Source organism: Prionailurus viverrinus, chromosome C1 (assembly GCF_022837055.1).
Source record: "Prionailurus viverrinus isolate Anna chromosome C1, UM_Priviv_1.0, whole genome shotgun sequence".
Lineage (NCBI taxonomy): Eukaryota > Metazoa > Chordata > Mammalia > Carnivora > Felidae > Prionailurus > Prionailurus viverrinus.
The window spans coordinates 82,328,994-82,347,713 of record NC_062568.1 but is presented as its reverse complement, the minus strand read 5'-3'; the positions used below and the strand labels follow the sequence as shown (position 1 = coordinate 82,347,713).

General features: G+C 39.7%; 1 protein-coding gene across 2 annotated transcripts in view; it reads left to right on the top strand.

The window, feature by feature from the left end:
- ARHGAP15 (Rho GTPase activating protein 15) overlaps nt 1–18,720 on the top strand; it is a 639,654-nt gene that overhangs the window by 592,437 nt on the left and 28,497 nt on the right. The window contains exon 14 of one of the 2 annotated variants that reach the window (XM_047872569.1): nt 403–754. The exons of the other annotated variant lie outside the window; for it this stretch is intronic. Within the exon in view, the coding sequence (XP_047728525.1) occupies nt 403–442 (40 nt within the window). The 3' untranslated portion in view covers nt 443–754. Of the gene's footprint in view, nt 1–402; nt 755–18,720 lie in introns of those variants that run through there. 2 annotated transcript variants of the gene reach the window in all.

Genomic DNA, 18,720 nt, shown 5'->3' with positions numbered 1-18,720 from the left:
CCCGTTCATGCTCTGTCTCTCTCTGTCCCAAAAATAAATAAACGTTGAAAAAAAAAATTAAAAAAAAAAAAAAAAAAGTAGATTCTGATTCAGGGGTTCTCAGATAGGACCTGAGATTCTGCATAGAGAACAAGCTCCCAGATGCTGCTGGTCTCTAGGAACCACAATTTCTGAAGGCAGTTCTTACAGGAAGAGGGAAGAGTTCTTCCTGAACCAAGAGAGCAGAGGCTGGACAAAGAGAAAGAGGACTTTAAAACGAGTTTAACACCCTGAATAATCAAGTTGGCTTTCATTTGCCCTAGGAACTAAAGAACAGAAACATAGGGAGTCCAAAATGGTAAAGAATCCAATCCACTCCTAAAATCTACTCATAAAATGTCTTTTGCTCTTGGGAGACCGCAGGAGGGACGGCATCCGGTTCCTGAACATGTTTCATGAGTGAGACACCTACTCTGAACAGTGATGGGATTTTACCCTCACTGGTTAGTGCTGTAGCAGCAACACCCCGGCCAGCAGCAGCCTGTGATGACCTCCCAAGAACCAAAACTGTCTTTCAAGATGAATTAAGAGAAGACAAGATAGCAGAATGCAGACCTTCAAAGCTTGACCAATGGACGGTGAAGGGAGTGATAATCTTCCTTCAAAGCTTTGTAAAATAGAATCAGAGTTGCTGCAGAACATCAAAGAATGGGCCATTTTTAAGCTTATATTATGCAAACTTAATTTATTGCTGCGTGCTACAGAGGCTTTCATGCTAAAACCCGCATGTACCATTAAAGACTTAATTGTTAGTTGGATTAATGATTATATTCTTTATCTAGTTATTTCCTAAGTGCTTCTTATACTGATATCTACGTATTTTGTGACTTCTTGATGATAGAATTCACTTTAGATGTATGGGAAGGAACACACACACACACGCTCGCATACACACACTTAAAAAGCAAGACCCAATTAATCCCTGGTGAAAGGAGCATGAGTTCCTACATGTAGACATGCTGTAAACATTCTGTAAACTAGATAAGGCTGGGGTTTAAATATACATTTATCCTAATATATAGCTCATCAGTATAGCTGCAAAATGCTATTACTTGCCAAAGATATATAAATTTAGGGTATCATTCAAAATATATCATTTGAAATGCTCCACTGTCTAAAGCCAGCAGGGTAAAGTACATATACAAAAAGGAGAAGGATGTAAGTATCCATCAAGGAATCATCAGGATGTATGGAGTGTCTACTGTGTGCTCCACACCACACTGGGGAGATCTGGGGAGATAAAAGAAGTATAAAGTAAGAAATGTAAAGTTCTGACAGGGGACAAAGCACTTAAGAAGAGAGAGTAAAGAAGAATTAACTGTTAAGGAGTAGGTACAGACAGAAATAGACTACAAGAGTTGAGAAGTCTCCAGTGAAAAGTGAACACTGAGTTAGGCTTTAATGCACAGGTGGAATATTGGAAATACCAGAATGTTCCATGGGCCGCCTTGAGAAAGGCCAAAGGAAGCCAGGATGTGGCCGTGAGCAGCCTGTGCCAACCGTGACAGGGAGCAAAGGAGGCGGAGACCCAAGTGCAGGGAGGAGCCAGGTTATGAGTGGTGCCTGCAGAAAAGCTGGAATTTCATGTCTCAGATTCTACCGGGAACCAAGGCAGGTTATTGAGCAGGTGAAGAACTTTTGTTTCAAGTGTCTCAATTTATTAAGCAGTCATATGAAAATGATTTGGGAATGGAAGGGCTGAAGAAGGGGGCTGGAGCAAAGCGGGTTAAACTGAGCCGTTATCTTGCCATGACCAGAAAGCAATTATTCCCCATGTTGGCTATGGAGCTCTGTGGGAAGAGGGTTATTCCTAGACAGACTTTCAAGGAAGTCAAGAGATCTTGCTGATTGGTTTGAGATGATGGATGGATGACTGGGAAGAATTGAAGTCAATGCCAAGGTGTCCAATTAGTAGACTAAAGAGAATGGAGATGTCACTGGTGGAAACTGGGTCAACTTTGGTGGAGCACCACCTAGGTGCCAGGCACTCTTCTAGGAACTGACAATCCATCAGTAAGCTTATGCATTTAAGTTTAATCACCTTTGCTCACATGGAGTTTATGCAATACATATAAGCATAATAAATAAGGAAATGCTACATATATTAGACAGTGGTGCCTGCTAAGGAATTCAAGAAAATGGGGCAGGGGAAGAGGATCAAGAGCGGTGAGGGGGGTTTGCAGTAATAATTAAGGTCCCTTGGAGAGAAGGTGATGTTTGAGAAAAGATGGGGTGTTAGTGAAGTAGATACTTGGAGTCAAAGCATTCCAGGCAGAGAGGACACCTAACATTTGGTGTCTTCAGGAACCGAGAGAGGGAGGGGAAAGGAGGAGAAGGGAGCCACAGCATTGACAAGGCCCTTATGAGGCACTGGTCTTTTGCTCCAAATGAAAAGAAAGGGAGAGCCAGTTGTAGACTTGGGAACAGGAATGGCATGAACTGACTTCTGTTTTAAAAGAATCAGGAGGTGCCTGGCTGACTGAGTCAATAGAACATGCAACTCTTGATGTCAGGGTTGTAAGTTGAAGCCCCAGGTAGGGTGTAGAGATTACTTAAAACAAACATCAACAAAAAAAACCCAGTAAAATCTTTAAAAGAATCAGTATGCTGGGGTGCCTGGGTGGCTCAGTCAGTTAAGCATCCGACTTCAGCTCAGGTCCTGATTCACAGCCCCGCAGCCTGATTTCGAGCCCCGCATCCAGCTCTGTAATAACAGCTCAAAGCCTGGAGCCTGTTTCAGATTCTGTCTCCCTCTCTCTCTCTCTGCCCCTCCCCTACTCATGCTCTGTCTCTCTCTGCCCTCAAAAACAATGAATAAATGTTAAAAATTAAAAAAAAATAATAATTGGTATGCTGAGAATATATCCTAAGAAAATTAGAAAACTATTTAAATTATCCAGTTATCAGTCTAATTGGAAAGAGTTATTTGTGGGGGGAAGTGTTTCAGGCATTTGCCTCTGATGGGTTGAGAGAATCTGAAGAACTGAGTTCCAGCCCCGGCTTGGGTGTGAGCTTCTTGAATAACTTTAAGCCTGTCACTTCACTACTTTGCCATTGTTTTGTCATCTTCATCATGGGAATAATGCTTAACTTTATCTACTTTGTGTGTGTGCGTGTGTGTGTGTGTGTGTGTGTGTGTGTAATCGAATGAGATAATACAAAGTGAAAGCCAAGCCTATATACTATATCAGAGTTTAATAGGTTTGGAAATCCAAGCAGAGTGTCCAGCCCAGACACTTGATCTATCTTGCACTAAATCCAAGAGAGAGAGTGGAAAGAGCACTGGATTCAGAACCCGAAAACCTGAGTCTTTGTCTTGAGTTGATGATGCTTCCCTTAATAGTGTCATTTGGATAACACACCTTCTCAGAGCATCTGTCTCCTCTTCTGTGTTGAAGGAGGCAATGATACCTATACCTCAAAGGACTTCATTCAGAGTTACCTATAAATAAACCCACTATAAACTATACAGCACCAAAGACATGAAGTCACCCTTCCCCCAAGCATAGACAGCTCTATGTAGTCAATCCTTTCCTCATCCTTGGGTAACTTTAATTCTTTGAAGGCAGGAATCATTTCTTCTTGGACTTGGTAGTGCCCTGAGTAACTAGCACAGGCTAGTGCAACAGGAGGTATTTAACAAATCATTTAGCAGGTGGGTAAGTGAAGTTATGAAATTGAAGGAGATGCAGATTTGGGAATCAACTTTTTAGGGTTAAGATTCCAAATCATGGAAGTGGGTGCACTCCCCAAAAGAGTTTAGAGCCTAAAGAGAGAATATGGTAGGAAACACACCACTTTAGGCTCAAACGCGACAAGAATCACTAACCATGAAAGGGAAGCAAAGTAGAAAGTAAGCAGATAATTCAGAATAATCTACCTCACACCTGTCAGAGTGGCTAAAATGAACAGATCAGGAAAGTACAGATGCTGGCAAGGATGTGGAGAAACGGGAACCCTCTTGCACTATAGGTGGGAGTGCAAACTGGTGCAGCCTCTCTGGAAAACAGTGTGGAGGTTCCTCAAAAAATTAAAAATAGATCTACCCTGTGACCCAGCAATAGCACTGCTAGAAATTGACCCAAGGGATACAGGAGTGCTGATGCATAGGGGCATTTGCACCCCAATGTTTATAGCAGCACTTTCAACAATATGGAAAGAGCCTAAATGTCCATCAACTGATGAATGGATAAAGAAGATGTAGTTTATATATACAATGAAACACTACTTGGCAATGAGAAAGAATGAAATCATGCCATTTGCAGCAACGTGGATGGAACTGGAGGGTATTATGCTGAGTGAAATAAGTCAGTCAGAGAAGGACAGATACCATATGTTTTCACTCATATGTGGATCTTGAGAAACTTCACAGAAGACCATGGGGGGAGGGGAAGGGGGAAAAAGTTACAAACACAGAGAGAGGGAGGCAAACCCTTAGATGCAGAGAACAAACTGAGCGTGGATGAGGGCGTGGGGGAGAGGGGAAAATGGGTGATGGGAATTGAGGAGGGCACCTGTTGGGATGAGCACTGCGTGTTGTATGTAAGTCAATTTGGCAATAAATTATAGTTTTAAAAAAGAATAATCAGCTTATGACACTTTGGAATTCACCTGGGAACACCACCATGCCAAGACAAAACTTGGCCTGTGGAGGAGACACCATATTCAAAACCAATCTGGAGGAAATTGACACAGTACTTTTTTATTCATTGTGATCTTAATATTTATTTTAGTCATTATCACAATTTGAGGATTATAACTCAGTCCTAGGAAAAGTGGCCTCTAGGCAATAAAGAGTTAAGACCAGAAAGTTCACTCCCTGTGCCCTTATTTTAATCCCTCCTTCCCTGCGGTACCACGAAATGAATAATGCCTTAGACATTGTTTTTGCAATGCTAATATTTGAACAGTAAAAGATACCTTAAGACCTTCATCAAGATTTTTTAAGGCCTCATTTAATGTCAGTGTCAAGGTTCTGTGAGGAATAATTAATATAACAAAACAAGGTCTATGTGCCCATCGATTGCCAGGGGATTTATGCAGGTAACTCATTAATGCTGCAGGGGGTTCTGCATGTAAATCCCAAAGCCTCGATAGGGAAATGGGACCCAATGATTTTTCCCCCTATAAAAAACACAAACAATGACAAGTATAAAAGCAGATAACCTGAATATCTATACAAATGGCTGTATGGCTTGTAAAAGTTTTCCATTTACATCCTGTCACCTCTTCTTTTCACATGTATAAAAGATGGGACAATTATTTCAACAAACCTACCCATATAAATCAACGCAGTTTTGCTGTGGGAAGACTGGGTGTTTAAGGCATTTAATATTTCAGCATTGCCAGATTATCACCCGGATCCATTTCGTTTTGTGGTCAAGTGCATGATTAGCACTGTGACAGGATATTGGCCATTTTCATATGAAGATCTGCAAATCCTAGTAAACAAATACCAGTTGGAAAAATTAAGAACAAGTCTGTGGACTGGAATGCACCCTACTTGTAATGGGAACAAAAAGCTGGCAATCAAATCTAAAGAAAAAGCTAAATCACAGCAGAATGACCTACTTTAAGGCATTTGCCAAAGAGGCAGTGTTTTTAGACAGCTCTTCTGAAGTAGCGTCTTTCTGTCTATGCCATCTGCAGATTTATTATTGCCTGAAAAAAACAACCAAAAAAAAAAAAAAGCTCTATTTGAATGATACTGAGAGCCTGTCTATAGGAAAGATTCCAGTATTGTGGGCACCACACCCACACCTACTGATGTGGTCCAAGGTTTTGCTTTAGAGGCACCTAATTAAGAAACCCTGACTCATTTACATGGAGACGTTTGATCTAAATTACACTCCAAACCGCACCAAATTGGGAGCATCTGTGAATGTGAAATGTTTGTTCCCTGTGACGGCTAGAACAGGGCCAGCTCTGGACGGCACATGTTCAAGTGACGAAAAATATTTCACATGTAACGTACTTCTGAGACCCACTTTTCCACTAATAATTCATAGTGATCCTAACCAGTATCTGTACTTCCACAATTATTTCAGGCTGTGAAAAATTATGTCACTTTTTTTTTTTTTTTTTTTTTTTTGCTGCAGCTAGGAAGAGGTAAAAGACCACCTACTTTGTTTGTTGTCATTGATAAAAGGCCTTCCGTGCAGCCAATAGCAAAGAGGCAAAGCTGCATGGTGCCAGGGCTGGTCATTATATATATCTCTTAACTGGGGACCCAGAAATGTAAAGCGACAATCTAAAGGGATAAGTCACAAGAATGGCCACTCTCATCACCACCTTGACTCTGCAGGCCTCCCGCTTGCCTTGCTGGTTCTTCGCATAGCTTTGCTTTCCAACTCCTTCAAAGCTGTATTTGTGTCCAGAATGCACCGCCCATGACCATGAGGAGATTGACAAATTAAAATTCATGTTATCTTCAATTAGAAGGCATTCTACCTCATTTCCATCAGGTAAAATGTCTAAGAAAGTATGATTTAAAAAAAATGACTGCCATTGGATGCTGTGAACAGGACTCAGCCCATAATCCTCACGAAAGACTGCTGTATTTCCAGGACAAATAAACAGTGCTTTATAGGTACAGTCAACCCTGCATGCTGTCACCTGATGGCCACTTTACCTCATTAGGCCATATATCACCTTTGTTTCAGAGGAGTCCAAGGAACAAGAAAGAAACTTTAGAAAACAATTCCAGATTTTTTTGTCTAAGAAGGATATTAACGCATTGATCTGATGTAGTGTTTTTTTGCAGTAGCTAGAATGAGATTTGAATATATTAATATTTTCAGCAGCAGATCCCAGGGAGCCCAGTTAATAACTTATGCATGGATACATAGATATACTTCAGACAGAGGTAAGGTTTTCAGCTCTCGTGTTGGTAATACTTAGAGAGATCGAATGAAAGGGGCTGTTCTCCCTGAGTCTTTGTTGTGGGCATGCATTGTGACAGTATGGAGCCAGAGTTCTTCTGGTTGTCTACGCAGCCTGGATTCAATAATCTGTTATATATGCATATTATGACAATGTGGTCAAGGAAACCAGATTTTTTTACTTCTACCTTCAAGTGCCTATGTAGCCTAAATCTGGTGCTTATTTTTCTTGTCCCCCATTCAATATGTTAACATATTCATAATTTAATGCAGGTTATGCTCCTTTTATAATTAAAGTTATGGACTTGGTTGGAAAAGCATTCAGACTATACTGTATGAAAAATATTTTTTTTCTATATTGTGCTGTATGGCTCAGGGTGAACCCTAAATCTGGATGATCCCAGACTATATTAGCTTGCTAGGGTTGCTATAACAAAATCCCACAGACTGGGTGACTTAAACAACAGAAATTTATTTTCTCACACTTCTGGAGTCTAAAAGTCCAAGAGCACAGTGTCAGCAGATTGGTTTCTCCTGAGACCTCTCTTCTTGGTTTGCAGATGGCTGTCTTCTCACTGTGTCCTCACACGGTCTTTCCTCTGTGAGCACACAGTCCTGGTGTTTTTTGTCCCAATTTCTTCTTCTTATAAAGACGTCAGTCATACTGGATAAGGGCCCATCCTAACGGTCTCATTTTAACTTAATCACCAAAGACCTTACCTCCAAATGGTGTCAGTCACATTCTGAGGTCCTGGGGGTTAAGATTTCAACAGATGATTTTGAGGGTCAAGGGCACATAATACAGCCCCTAACAGAGACCAAAGCTATTTTCATATCCATGTGGCTGACATGTCCCATGCCAAATGTGTTTTTATTTGAGACCAAAACTGAAAGTTAATATTTTTAAATCTGTGGTATTTTTCCAGTATGATTATCAGTTACTTTCTCCATCAATACGAAGCCAAGACGACTTTCTAAGGTTTAGGGGAACAAGCAGCAACATCACTCTTCTCATACCTTCTTGCTAGATTGGAAGGAAGCAGTTACTGAGTACAGTAAGTGTTACCACAGTGCCGGCTGGAGCTCCACCCCGCCTTCAGGGACCCTGGTCTAGAGGCATAAGTGCCTCGCTCTCCATTACTGCCGCCCTCCATTAGGAGCAGATAATGCGAGAGATATCACTTTCACAATAAAACAGTGCACTTACACCACACCTTTCAACTCAGCATTTCCAAATGCTTTAAAAATCATTATTATTTTTATTATTTATTTGTGGAATCCCAGCAGTCTACTCAGCACTGGGAAGTAGAGTCAAAGCCACAGAGCTATGGTCTCAACTTTGCAGGCTTAAATGACGCTCAAGTCCCCCCTCGATGTGCCAGTAAAAAGAATCTGAAGGTGGATGTCTGTATGTGCATGCTTACTTTGAAAAAAAGGGGAAAAGAAACCTGTCTGAGTTATCCTGCTACTTGACTAGCAGAAGAAATTTAGAAAAGAACCATTCTATGGTGTTGTTCTGATAAACCAACAGCAAAACCAAGAACAAAACAAGAAAACAAATACATAGTTTTGGACCTAAATTCAGAAAATGGAAATGAATTGCCCTAATCAAGGACAACTACAATAACACTTTAAAGGGGTTGTTAAGCAATGCAGGAAGTGGAGATCAATCATGCCCTGCATATTGTTCAATGGTCATTATTTCCTGGATCAAATCTGCTTGACATTCAATTTAACACAGATTTTCATCAAGTCGAAAAGCCCTGGAGAAACTTTCACTGGCCACCTACATCTTCCAATAGGGTTGTTGCCTGATCCCCCTCGTTTTTGGTTTCTGACGTTTTATCGTCATTGCATATTCTGCCTTCTACTGAAAGAACGCCACTGCTTTCCACGACTTTCAACTTGGTGAATATGAGTTGTCCATTCCTATAATGCTAGAACCCAGTCCGGGGTCTCACACATAGTGGGTGCTCGATAAATATTTGTGAGATGAGCCATAAATTTTCACGGTATGCTTCATAGCAATCTAAAAGTGCCTTTGACACATCCTGCTCTCTCCATGAAGTTATAAACTCAGACAGATGGCAACGAAGCAAAGATGGTCCAGATGCAGATTAAAAATGTAATGAAATAATGATTTCGATTGCTTTAAATCAAAGTGACCAAATGCATTTGTAGAAAGTATATGTTGAAAGTTATCTTGACTAGTCTTGAATTTAGCCAGTTAAGGTTTTCTGGAAGAAATATGAGTTCAGGAGCTTTTGTGATGATGGGAGGGAGAAATCACAAACTGAGAGGGGTTGTAAAGCATGGGAGTGGGACCATGGAGGATCACTGAAGGAAAATTAGAGATCAGTAATTGGACTTAATAGATCAGAGGCAACAGGAGAGTCAGGGAGGTAGATTACTTGGGGTGTTCTAATGAAAAGTAAGAAAGCTTCTTTATACAAAGCTACTTTAAGGATATTGTTAGAAACATAGGAACATCATTAGCAGTATGTCAGAGGAGGAAATAACAAAGTAGAAAATCAGGAAATAAGAGCTGTCGGAATGCAGCCAAAGTGAGTAGGATGTTTCTTGGGTCTCCTGTGCTTCGAGCTGCTCACCACCCTGGGCAGTTCTGTGTTATCCCCAGAACTGGGAGCTTAGGTAGGGTCTAGACACACAATATAATCATAGGTTCTTCTGGGGGCACCTGGGTGGCTCAGTGTGTTAAGCTTCCGACTTTGCCTTAGGTCATGATCTCATGGTTTGTGAGTTCGAGCCCTGCACTGGGCTCTGAACTGACAGCTCAGAGCCTGGAGCCTGCTTCAGATTCTGTGTCTCCCTCTCTCTGCCCCTCTGCCCCTCTGCAGCTTGCACTCTGTCTCTCAAGCACAAATAAATGGTTCTTCTCAGTCCACACAGAGAGTAAGTCACAAAAGGGCGTTTCCTGTGTGAGAGAAAAATAGGCAATATTTCTTTGTCTTTCACCATCTCAAATTGGTAATGCAGAAAGACTATATATATCCTTGCATATTGGGCTGTTCTGAGCCTTCAATATCCTGAGCCCCTCAGAGGAAGGATGCTGCAAAGCAGAGAAGAATACGGGTGTCTTCTGAAAATGAATGAAGTATGCCACTGAGAAGCTGCTGGTCTCATCTCGAAACCCACCAAGGAACAGCAGCACAGCTAGAGACAGAGTTCAAAAGTCAAAAGTGCCTGACTACCTGAAATTAAAGGAACAAAAAAAAAAAAAATCACATTGCAAGGCCTGGCTCAAGCTGCTTTATTGTATTTCATATTTAGATTTCACACGTTTATATTCCAAAGTGTGATGTCTCTTTAAAAATGTAACTGTTGAGTTTAAAATCAGGAAGTAGTAAAGTGGCTTCACAGGGAGCCGCATATGGGAGGTTTTTGTTTTTAGGGGTGGGGGAAGGAGTTGGTTTTGTTTTCAGTTCTGTGGAATTTCAGTCCAATCAACACCTAGGCCTCTCCTTTAAAAAAAAAAAAAAAAGGAAGAAGAAGAAAGATTTTTTTCTTTTTCTTTTTTCTTTTCTTTCTTCTTTTGTTTTTCTTTTCTTTCTTTCTTTCTTTTTTTTTTTTTTTTAAATATGACTCACTGTGTAGAGACTTCCTTGCAGACATCTGGGAGTTTAACCAAAGTCGTCCAAAAAGCCAGTAGAGGTGCAGCAGCAACAGTGAGCATCTAACCTTTATTCTCATTTTCAATAGGGAAATGCTTTGTAGGTTTTCAAGAAATCAGTTCCAGAAGGGAAACTGTCCAATCCCCTCAAAAGATGAGCAAATCTGGGACTTTCCCAGGTCATCTGGCCAGTTTGCAGGTCCTATAACAGAGTTTTACTATAGTGATGGGGGGAAAAAATGGAAATAAGCTACCACGAAGGCACTTGAGCTCCAACTGGCTAGTTATTCTGGGTAGTTAAATGCAGTTAGGATTCTTGGATTTGCAGTTTCCAATGGAGGTAATGTCTTTCAATAAAATTGTCAGTACTTCCTCACTGTCTTAGCTTTACCTGGAATTCTAGCCATGCTTCCATGCTGGACATGTCACTCCACCAGACAAATAAGTTTCCTCATCAACTCCACTGTACTGCCCACATCTGCTGTGCTGCTTGGCTCATACTCTTGTGCTCCTATCCAGGTTCCTCTCTGTGCTGACTGCCCATCCCAGGTTCTATCACTTCTTCAAAGAATCGGATTCAATGCCCAGGTCTTTCAAGATTTGCTTGATTAGATCTGGCCCTATCTGAAGAGGTCTTTCCCTGCTCTAAACTCCTAGCCCTTCTTATGAACAGCCATACGGGTGACTGGGACACTTACATACAGTGGAGTGAATGCAGTAGGCCAAAGGCTATCCTTGTGCTTTTTTAATTCTTCCAGAATGCCTAGCATGAATAGACACAATTGAACGCTAACCATGTGTCCCATACTTTGCTGGATATTTAAAATACATTATCTCAATTTAAGAACCATGTAAAATAGGCATTACTCTCAGTTGATGTAGCCAAAATCTAGCATCCAGAGGAACCACGTTCTTTTTTTCCTAGGTCACCCAACTAAAAAGTAGTGGGGTCAGTATGAGAATGCAGGTCTGTCTGAACCCAAAGATCTTATGCCTAACTTCTATGCAAAACTGCCTCCCTCCTGATTAAGTGGCACATAAAAGTCACTATATTTTGTGACTTTCATGAGTAGATGAATGAATGAGTAAATTAATATGGGACCTGTTCTCTACACCAGTCTCCCTTGCAAAAGTGAAAACAATAAGAAATTCTGAATCGTAGTGCCTCTGAACAGATGTGGTCACATAAAAAGTACAAGGAAAGCAGAAATGTTTTCAGAGGTTAGCAGTAAATTTGATCACTGGTAGCCTACCTGGAAGTGATATGACTCACAGGGAATGAAGCAAGGCTCCAGTCAAACTTGACAAGCATTTGCAACTTGAGAGCATACACCTTAGATACTTTTCTAACCTTACCCCTTATTTTCCCTCTGCTCTTGTTTTCTTACTCATTTTAAATGTATTTTCACTTTTTTATATTGAATGCATGTTTCATATACAGTAAATGCTTTTATTTGATACAGTGGGAACATAAATCAGTTTAATACATAATAAAATTAATTAAGAAAATAAAATTGGTGCTCAAATTTACAGAACAAGTTCAGAAATGTTTACTGAGAGGATAGAAGTGGGTGGCTCATGGCCTCACGTATCATTTCAGCCATGCATGAGACGATAATTATGAAGTTGGACTTCAGGGAAGATCTGAAATGTGTGGAGTTCCAGGAGGTGTAAAGATGCAACCTGTCAGGATTAAAATCAGAAGTTTAGAGGCCAATGAAAGAGATATGGGATTTTCATAGAATAAAAAAAAAAATCCCAGTAAGCAGTACAAATATCTGAGTTTTAAAATGAATTTATCTTCAAATACCATAAGATGTGCAAACTAATATTTTAAAACACAGAGATGGGGGCTGACTAAGACTGAAAGATATGGTTTTCTTGAAGTTTCTTCACAAACTAATATCAAGACAGTAAAGAGAAGCTTATTTTATCACTTATTCTGAGGCCACCAGGTGGCATTTCTATTGCCATCACTAACCTTCAGTTGGGTTCTTTGATGGTAACAGAGGCTAGGAACCACTGGTCTACTCCAGTCACATCATGTGAATACCTCAGTTAATTAAGAAAGCCCTTGTTCAGATTTCTCCAGTTGTGGTAAGCAGCAGTGACATCAAGGTGACTCTCAGTTCATGAGAACCAACTTGATTCAGTGAATGAGCCATGGAAAGGGAATCAGTTAGGAAGAGGGAGAGAGTACTTCTCACCAAATTGTCATTGCCCTCTGCTTTGTCAGTGGGTATTATTGTCTATGACAAATTCTCAAGGGCCTCCAAAGAATCAGAGTCAAGCCCTCTCTAAGAGTGTTGAAAGGATGGGTATCTGATTGGTTTTAACTGCAGGCATGTGTGTGACCAAATAAAGCAGATCCCTGAAGAGTCTTTTTCCAGATGTATATATGACTTTTATACTTTATCTGAGCCCATTTTGGAGAGTGAAGGCCCTTCAAAAGTAACATAATCCGCATGGATTGAGGGTCTGTTACTCAAGAACCTAGATTTCAATTTCTAGTCACGTCAATGAACTGTACCTTCAGTTAGTTACCGATTTCAGTTCTAAGAGAAAAATTAAAACTGCCCAAACTTTATTTTTCAGAAAACACTGGCAAGTTTAACAAACTGTATCTCCAACTTGTCTGTTATAAGACAAGCTACCATAAATTTTCAGTCAGAAACTATCTTTAGACTTATTCAGAGACTAGAAGAATTCATTTCCATTTTTTCATTTGCTCAGTCTATGGAGTTATGAAGCAAGAATTTTCATTCCCCTTTGTTGAAGTGTCCTATCTATGAAGACACAGGTTCTATATCCTGGGGAGTCTTTAAACTTTTTAAGTCATCATAGAAGTCCAAACTATAATTATAATATCTATATTTTTCTTTAAAAAACAGCCTGATCTAAATGTATTCTTACAAAAAAAATTAGATACAACCTAACAAAGCCTACAAATTCAAATATATCTTTATTCCAAATTTAAGTTGTTTTATGTTGGCCTGCCCTCATTCCCATTGTTAACATTTGATTCATAGGCTTCATCTTTTCATGAAGTGTCCAGCCTAACTGGTCTAGGATGTGAGGGCAACACTCACCTGGCACATCTAAAGATGTGTGTGAACCCTAACTTCCCCTTCAAACAATCAAGGTCCTTGTCTCATCACAGATAGCCGGGGGCAACAGCAAAGGGTAAAGGAGACCCATCAACAATGTCCAGTTTCAATGTGTTCTCCTAATTTACTTTGTGACCTTCTGGGTGCAGCCACACCCCTGGCTCTCAGAAGACGGAGCCTAAGGGGGAAATGGCAGTGGGTACCAATTCCTATGTCCTGTTGTTCTGTGGTCTCAATTAAGGGCTAATTAATTACCACTGGCACCTTTGGCATTGCTTGTCAAATTGCATTTAGAAGTATCTTTTCAGCATTTAAATATCAGTAGTCCAAAATCCACAGCTAAAAATCCCATGTGTTACTATAGCCTTTGTCTTCTTTTTCAAAACTATGTTTTAAAATTCAGCAAATATATCTATAACCACTGCAGGTAGCTTTCAAATACAACAAACAGAATTGGTATTGTCAATTTTGATTAATAGTACTTCATTAATAAGCATCCTGTTATTCAGTCTCCACCTGCACTTGCTGATGTTGCCTGGAATCAATTAACTCATATAATTTGATTTATTTTACAAAGACATTTTGGGATGTGCTGTGCTGATGATAAAGGTCCTATTTTAGCAGTTCTTGATCACAAGCTAGATTGTACCTGAATGGATTTCTGTTTCTGCATGGATATGTATACGTGAGTGTGTGTTTTCCAAGTGAGTAGGAAGAAAATACTGCTTGAAGAAGTCTTAAATTAAATAAATCATTTTATTTTTTTAATGTGTATTTGAGAGAGAGTGACACAGAATATGAGCGGGGCGGGGGGGGGGGGGGGGGGGAGGCATGCAGAGAGGGGAGGGAAACACAGAATCTGAAGCAGGCTCCAGGCTCTGAGCTGTCAGCACAGAGCCCGATACAGGACTCAAACTCACAAGCAGAGAGATCATGACCTGAGCCAAAGTCAGACGCCTGACCAACTGAACCACCCAGGAGTCCTAAGAATTCATTTTAAAACATTGTGGGGGGTATTCCTCCTCAACATTCTGACTTTATCTATACAGCCCTAAAAAATACAGATTCTGAAATGCTAGGTTTTCTATTGTTCAAGCCATCTTACTTACAGGTTAGTGAGTCTTCTTTTAAATTGAAGAGCAAAATGTGTTACTAAGCACCAAAGTTAAAACACCAGCTAGGGCTAAGATATTAGAGCCAGATATTAGAAAGATATTAGATTCAGCTTTATGTATAATTATGTTTTGTTTTGCTTTCTTTTAGATGTCATTTCTTTTTCTCCCCTAAATATTTATAAGCCATGGTTTCTGGATTGATCCATTTGATCCCAATCATATGCATTATGAAAACATTTCTTAGATTCCTATAGATACTTGAGAAATGCTAAGTTTGGTGCAAAGACAAAAGTCCAACTCAAACTGTCCAGGCAGAAAAGAGAATTCATTGGGTTACTTAATGGAAACTTATGATTAGAGGTGAACTTTGGGGATGACTAGATCCAAGTGCCCAAAAGGTATTGCCAGGAATTTGCCTCTTGCCGTCTCTAAACTGCTCATCTCTTGGTTCACGTCATTTTCACTTGAAATGCTTCCTGCTGGCAGCAAGACGGTAGAAGCAGGATTGTATCGTACCAGTTTAGCATCCTCAGGGACAAGTAAGCTTCTCGTTTGTTGTGGGAATAGAAAATTCCCAGGAATAGCTCTCCTTGGCCTGGCTCAGATCCCTTGTTTATTCCATATTTGTTCCTAATCCATTCACTGTGGCAGAGGAATGCAGGGATCTCATGAGTCAGACATGGGCTACAAGCCCATCCCTCGAGCCAAGGACTAGGTCAACTCCACTCAAAACATAGAGGCTGGGACTGCCATAGAGACGGTTTCCCCCAAAGATGGTATTACCAAAAAGAAAACAAAAATGATGAGTAGAAGGTGGGGGGGACGGTGGGAATCTACTGTCCACAACAGTAAATTATAGCTACCATATCTTATTTTCCCAACATCATTATCCTATATCTTATCTTAATGTGTCAATCAATAGGAGAAGTAAATGAAGACTAAGTTATATTAAGGGACACTGTGTCTATAAATAAGGAATCTCTCATTCTCATTTTCTAGAAAACTGACACCAAGCTCTATCAAGCAGAACTTCAGTAATATCCCTCCATGCATGCCCTCCTTCATCCATGTAAGACTAATGAGTCCCTAACGTCAGATAAGCACTGAACTAGGCACCGGGGCTACAAAAATAAATAAGGCAGATCCTTAAAGCCTCTATAGGTGGAGGTAATACAGTATAGTAAGAAGAGAGAAGGCTTTTGAGTTAAATAGAGCTAGGTTCCAGTCCCCGCTCTTTTACTTATTAGTCGTGTGAATGTGGACAAAGTTCTCATTCATTCTGTGTTTCAATTTGCATATCTAAAAATTGGTGTACTATAAGAATTAAATGGATAATGTATATGATCTGCTCAGCATAAGACCAAGCACATAAGGTAATTGTTCAATAATTAATAGTTATCACTATGCATATCAAATTAGATAATGCAAACAAATCTCTTTACACAGTGCTTGGCACCTACTGAGTGCTCAGGAAATGGTAGTGAGAAACTATGATCATATGAAATAGAATGAGGGACTAAACCTAAGAGAAAGCAAAATTTAAAAATCCAAGATAGGGTCACCTGGCTGGCTCAGAGAGTGGAGCATGCAACTCTTGATCTCCAGGTTGTAAGTTTGAGCCTCACATTGCGTGTAGAGATTACTTCAAAATAAAAAAAAAATCTTCAAAAAAAAAGACCCAAGAAAAATTTATGATGATAAATTTGGGAAATACCTTGCGAGTTCTCTCAGACCTACCCCCATCTTCAGAGAAAACCCTTCATAATTTTGTATAGAGTCAAATTTATCTTCTCTTCAAAGAAAGTGTTCCCCAAAGCAACTCTCTTCTTTCTTTCTCTATTTCATCAGTTTACATATTATTTAATTAAATTGCATAATTACAAAAATAAATACAACTGGCATAAACTTGTTCGAGACTCTCTCCTGGGACTTCCCTCTAGTGGGAACAGATGTGCACAGTGGAGAGTCATTAACTAGCCACAAAGATTCAGTGTATTGTGGCCTTGGGTCAGGGTATTTTGCAGAGGAAACAGAGAGGTGGCTAAGTACAAGTCAGCCAAGAAAGCTTCTGTGGTATTTCACCCATCTTCTTCATCCTCTTTATCTTCTTGTGTGCCCCTAGTTCTTGAAAATTTATCTCATATTTGGCATATTTACTTGCATTTTTAAAACATTCTTCCATAGCTGATATACTTAAAACTTTAAAACCAGAATGTTAAACATGCCTCCTATAGTCACAACTATGTATTGGGCAAAATAAGACAATGTGAATAGAAAATGGTGGGACATGAAAGATGAATACATGGTGCCGCCCTAAATCCATTTCTAACTGTAGTCTTAAATAATAGACTATATGTTCATTTCTAACCATGAAAACATAGAAACCGATCTCACACATTGAAATGACACTATCAGTTGGGTAGAACCTAAAAGAAGATCAGAATATGCTTTCCACATGCACCATCCAAATGCAAAAAATTACGGAATTATTATTCCCATTCTTCATGATGATCTCATGAAGATTTCTGGAACTTATTTGTTACTGTCTTGCAAGACTCAAAATCAGAGTGCCACAAAAATGGAAAGTATTGGCAGCATATATATTTTAAAATTTGGGATTTGGGGGGATTAATGAGTCTGTTAAGTTTTAGGTAGTAGCCATTAAAGGCTGAAATCTAATGAAGTTCTTATGTGTAATCAGGTACTTCTTCTGAGAAGAGTATGAGTAGTAGCTCAGTCTGTGCCTCAGAAAGTTTAAATTTTATGATCAAGGAGGAAATAAATTATCATGTATTAGTATTTTTTTAATTTAAATTCAAGTTAGTTAACACAGTGTAGTCTTGGCTTCAGAAGTAAAACCTAGTGATTCATCTCTTACATATGACACCCAGTGTTCATCCCCAAAAATGCCCTCCTTAATGTCCATCACCCATTCTACCCATCCTCCCCACCCACCTCCCCTACAGCAATCCTGTTTATTCTCTGTATTTAAGAGTCTCTTATAGGTTGCCTCCCTCCGTGTTTTCACCTTATTTTTTCTTCCCTTCCCCTATGTTCATCTGTTGTGTTTCTCAAATTCCACAGATGAGTGAAATCATATGATATCTGTCTTTCTCTGACTGACTTGTTTCGCTTAGCATAATCCCTCTAATTCCATCCATGTAGTTGCAAAAAGCAAGATTTCATTCTTTTTCATCACCAAGTAGTATTCCATTGTGTGTGTGTATGTATATGTGTGTGTGTGTGTATGTGTGTGTATGTATATATATATATATATATATATATATATATATATATACCACATCTTCTTTATCCATTCACCAGTCGATGGACATTTGGGCTCTTTCCATAATTTGGCTACTGTTGATGGTGCTGCTATAAACATTGGGGTACATGTGCCCCTTTAAGTGAGCATTTATTATGTTATTGTATATTCTGGATATTTATCGTATTTGGATAAATACCTAGTGGTGCAATTGCTGGGTTGTAGGGTAGTTCTATTTTTAATTTGTTGAAGAACCTGCATACTGTTTTCCAACATGACAGCACCAGTTCGCATTCCCACCAACAGTGCAAAAGGGTTCCCCTTTCTCCATATCCTCACCAACATCTGTTGTTTCCAGAGTTGTTAATTTTAGACATTCTGACAGGTGTGCAGTGGTATCTCATGGTGGTTTTGGTTTATATTTCCCTGATGATTGTCTGTGAAGTATTAAAGAGTCCTAAGCAATAAAAACATATTCCATCCCCACTGCATGTTCAAAGATTTGGATTTTTCTCAAGTAATCACTGGCCACCCAGCAGACACCAGTACTATATAGGATGGCTTGCTGGTTAAAGGTGACTTGAACCAGTTCAGTTACTTAGATTTGTACAACCTCCAGGTCTCTATCAGAACATCATGGAGATTGACTGATTTCACCATTTATGTGAGATACATCTTCTGT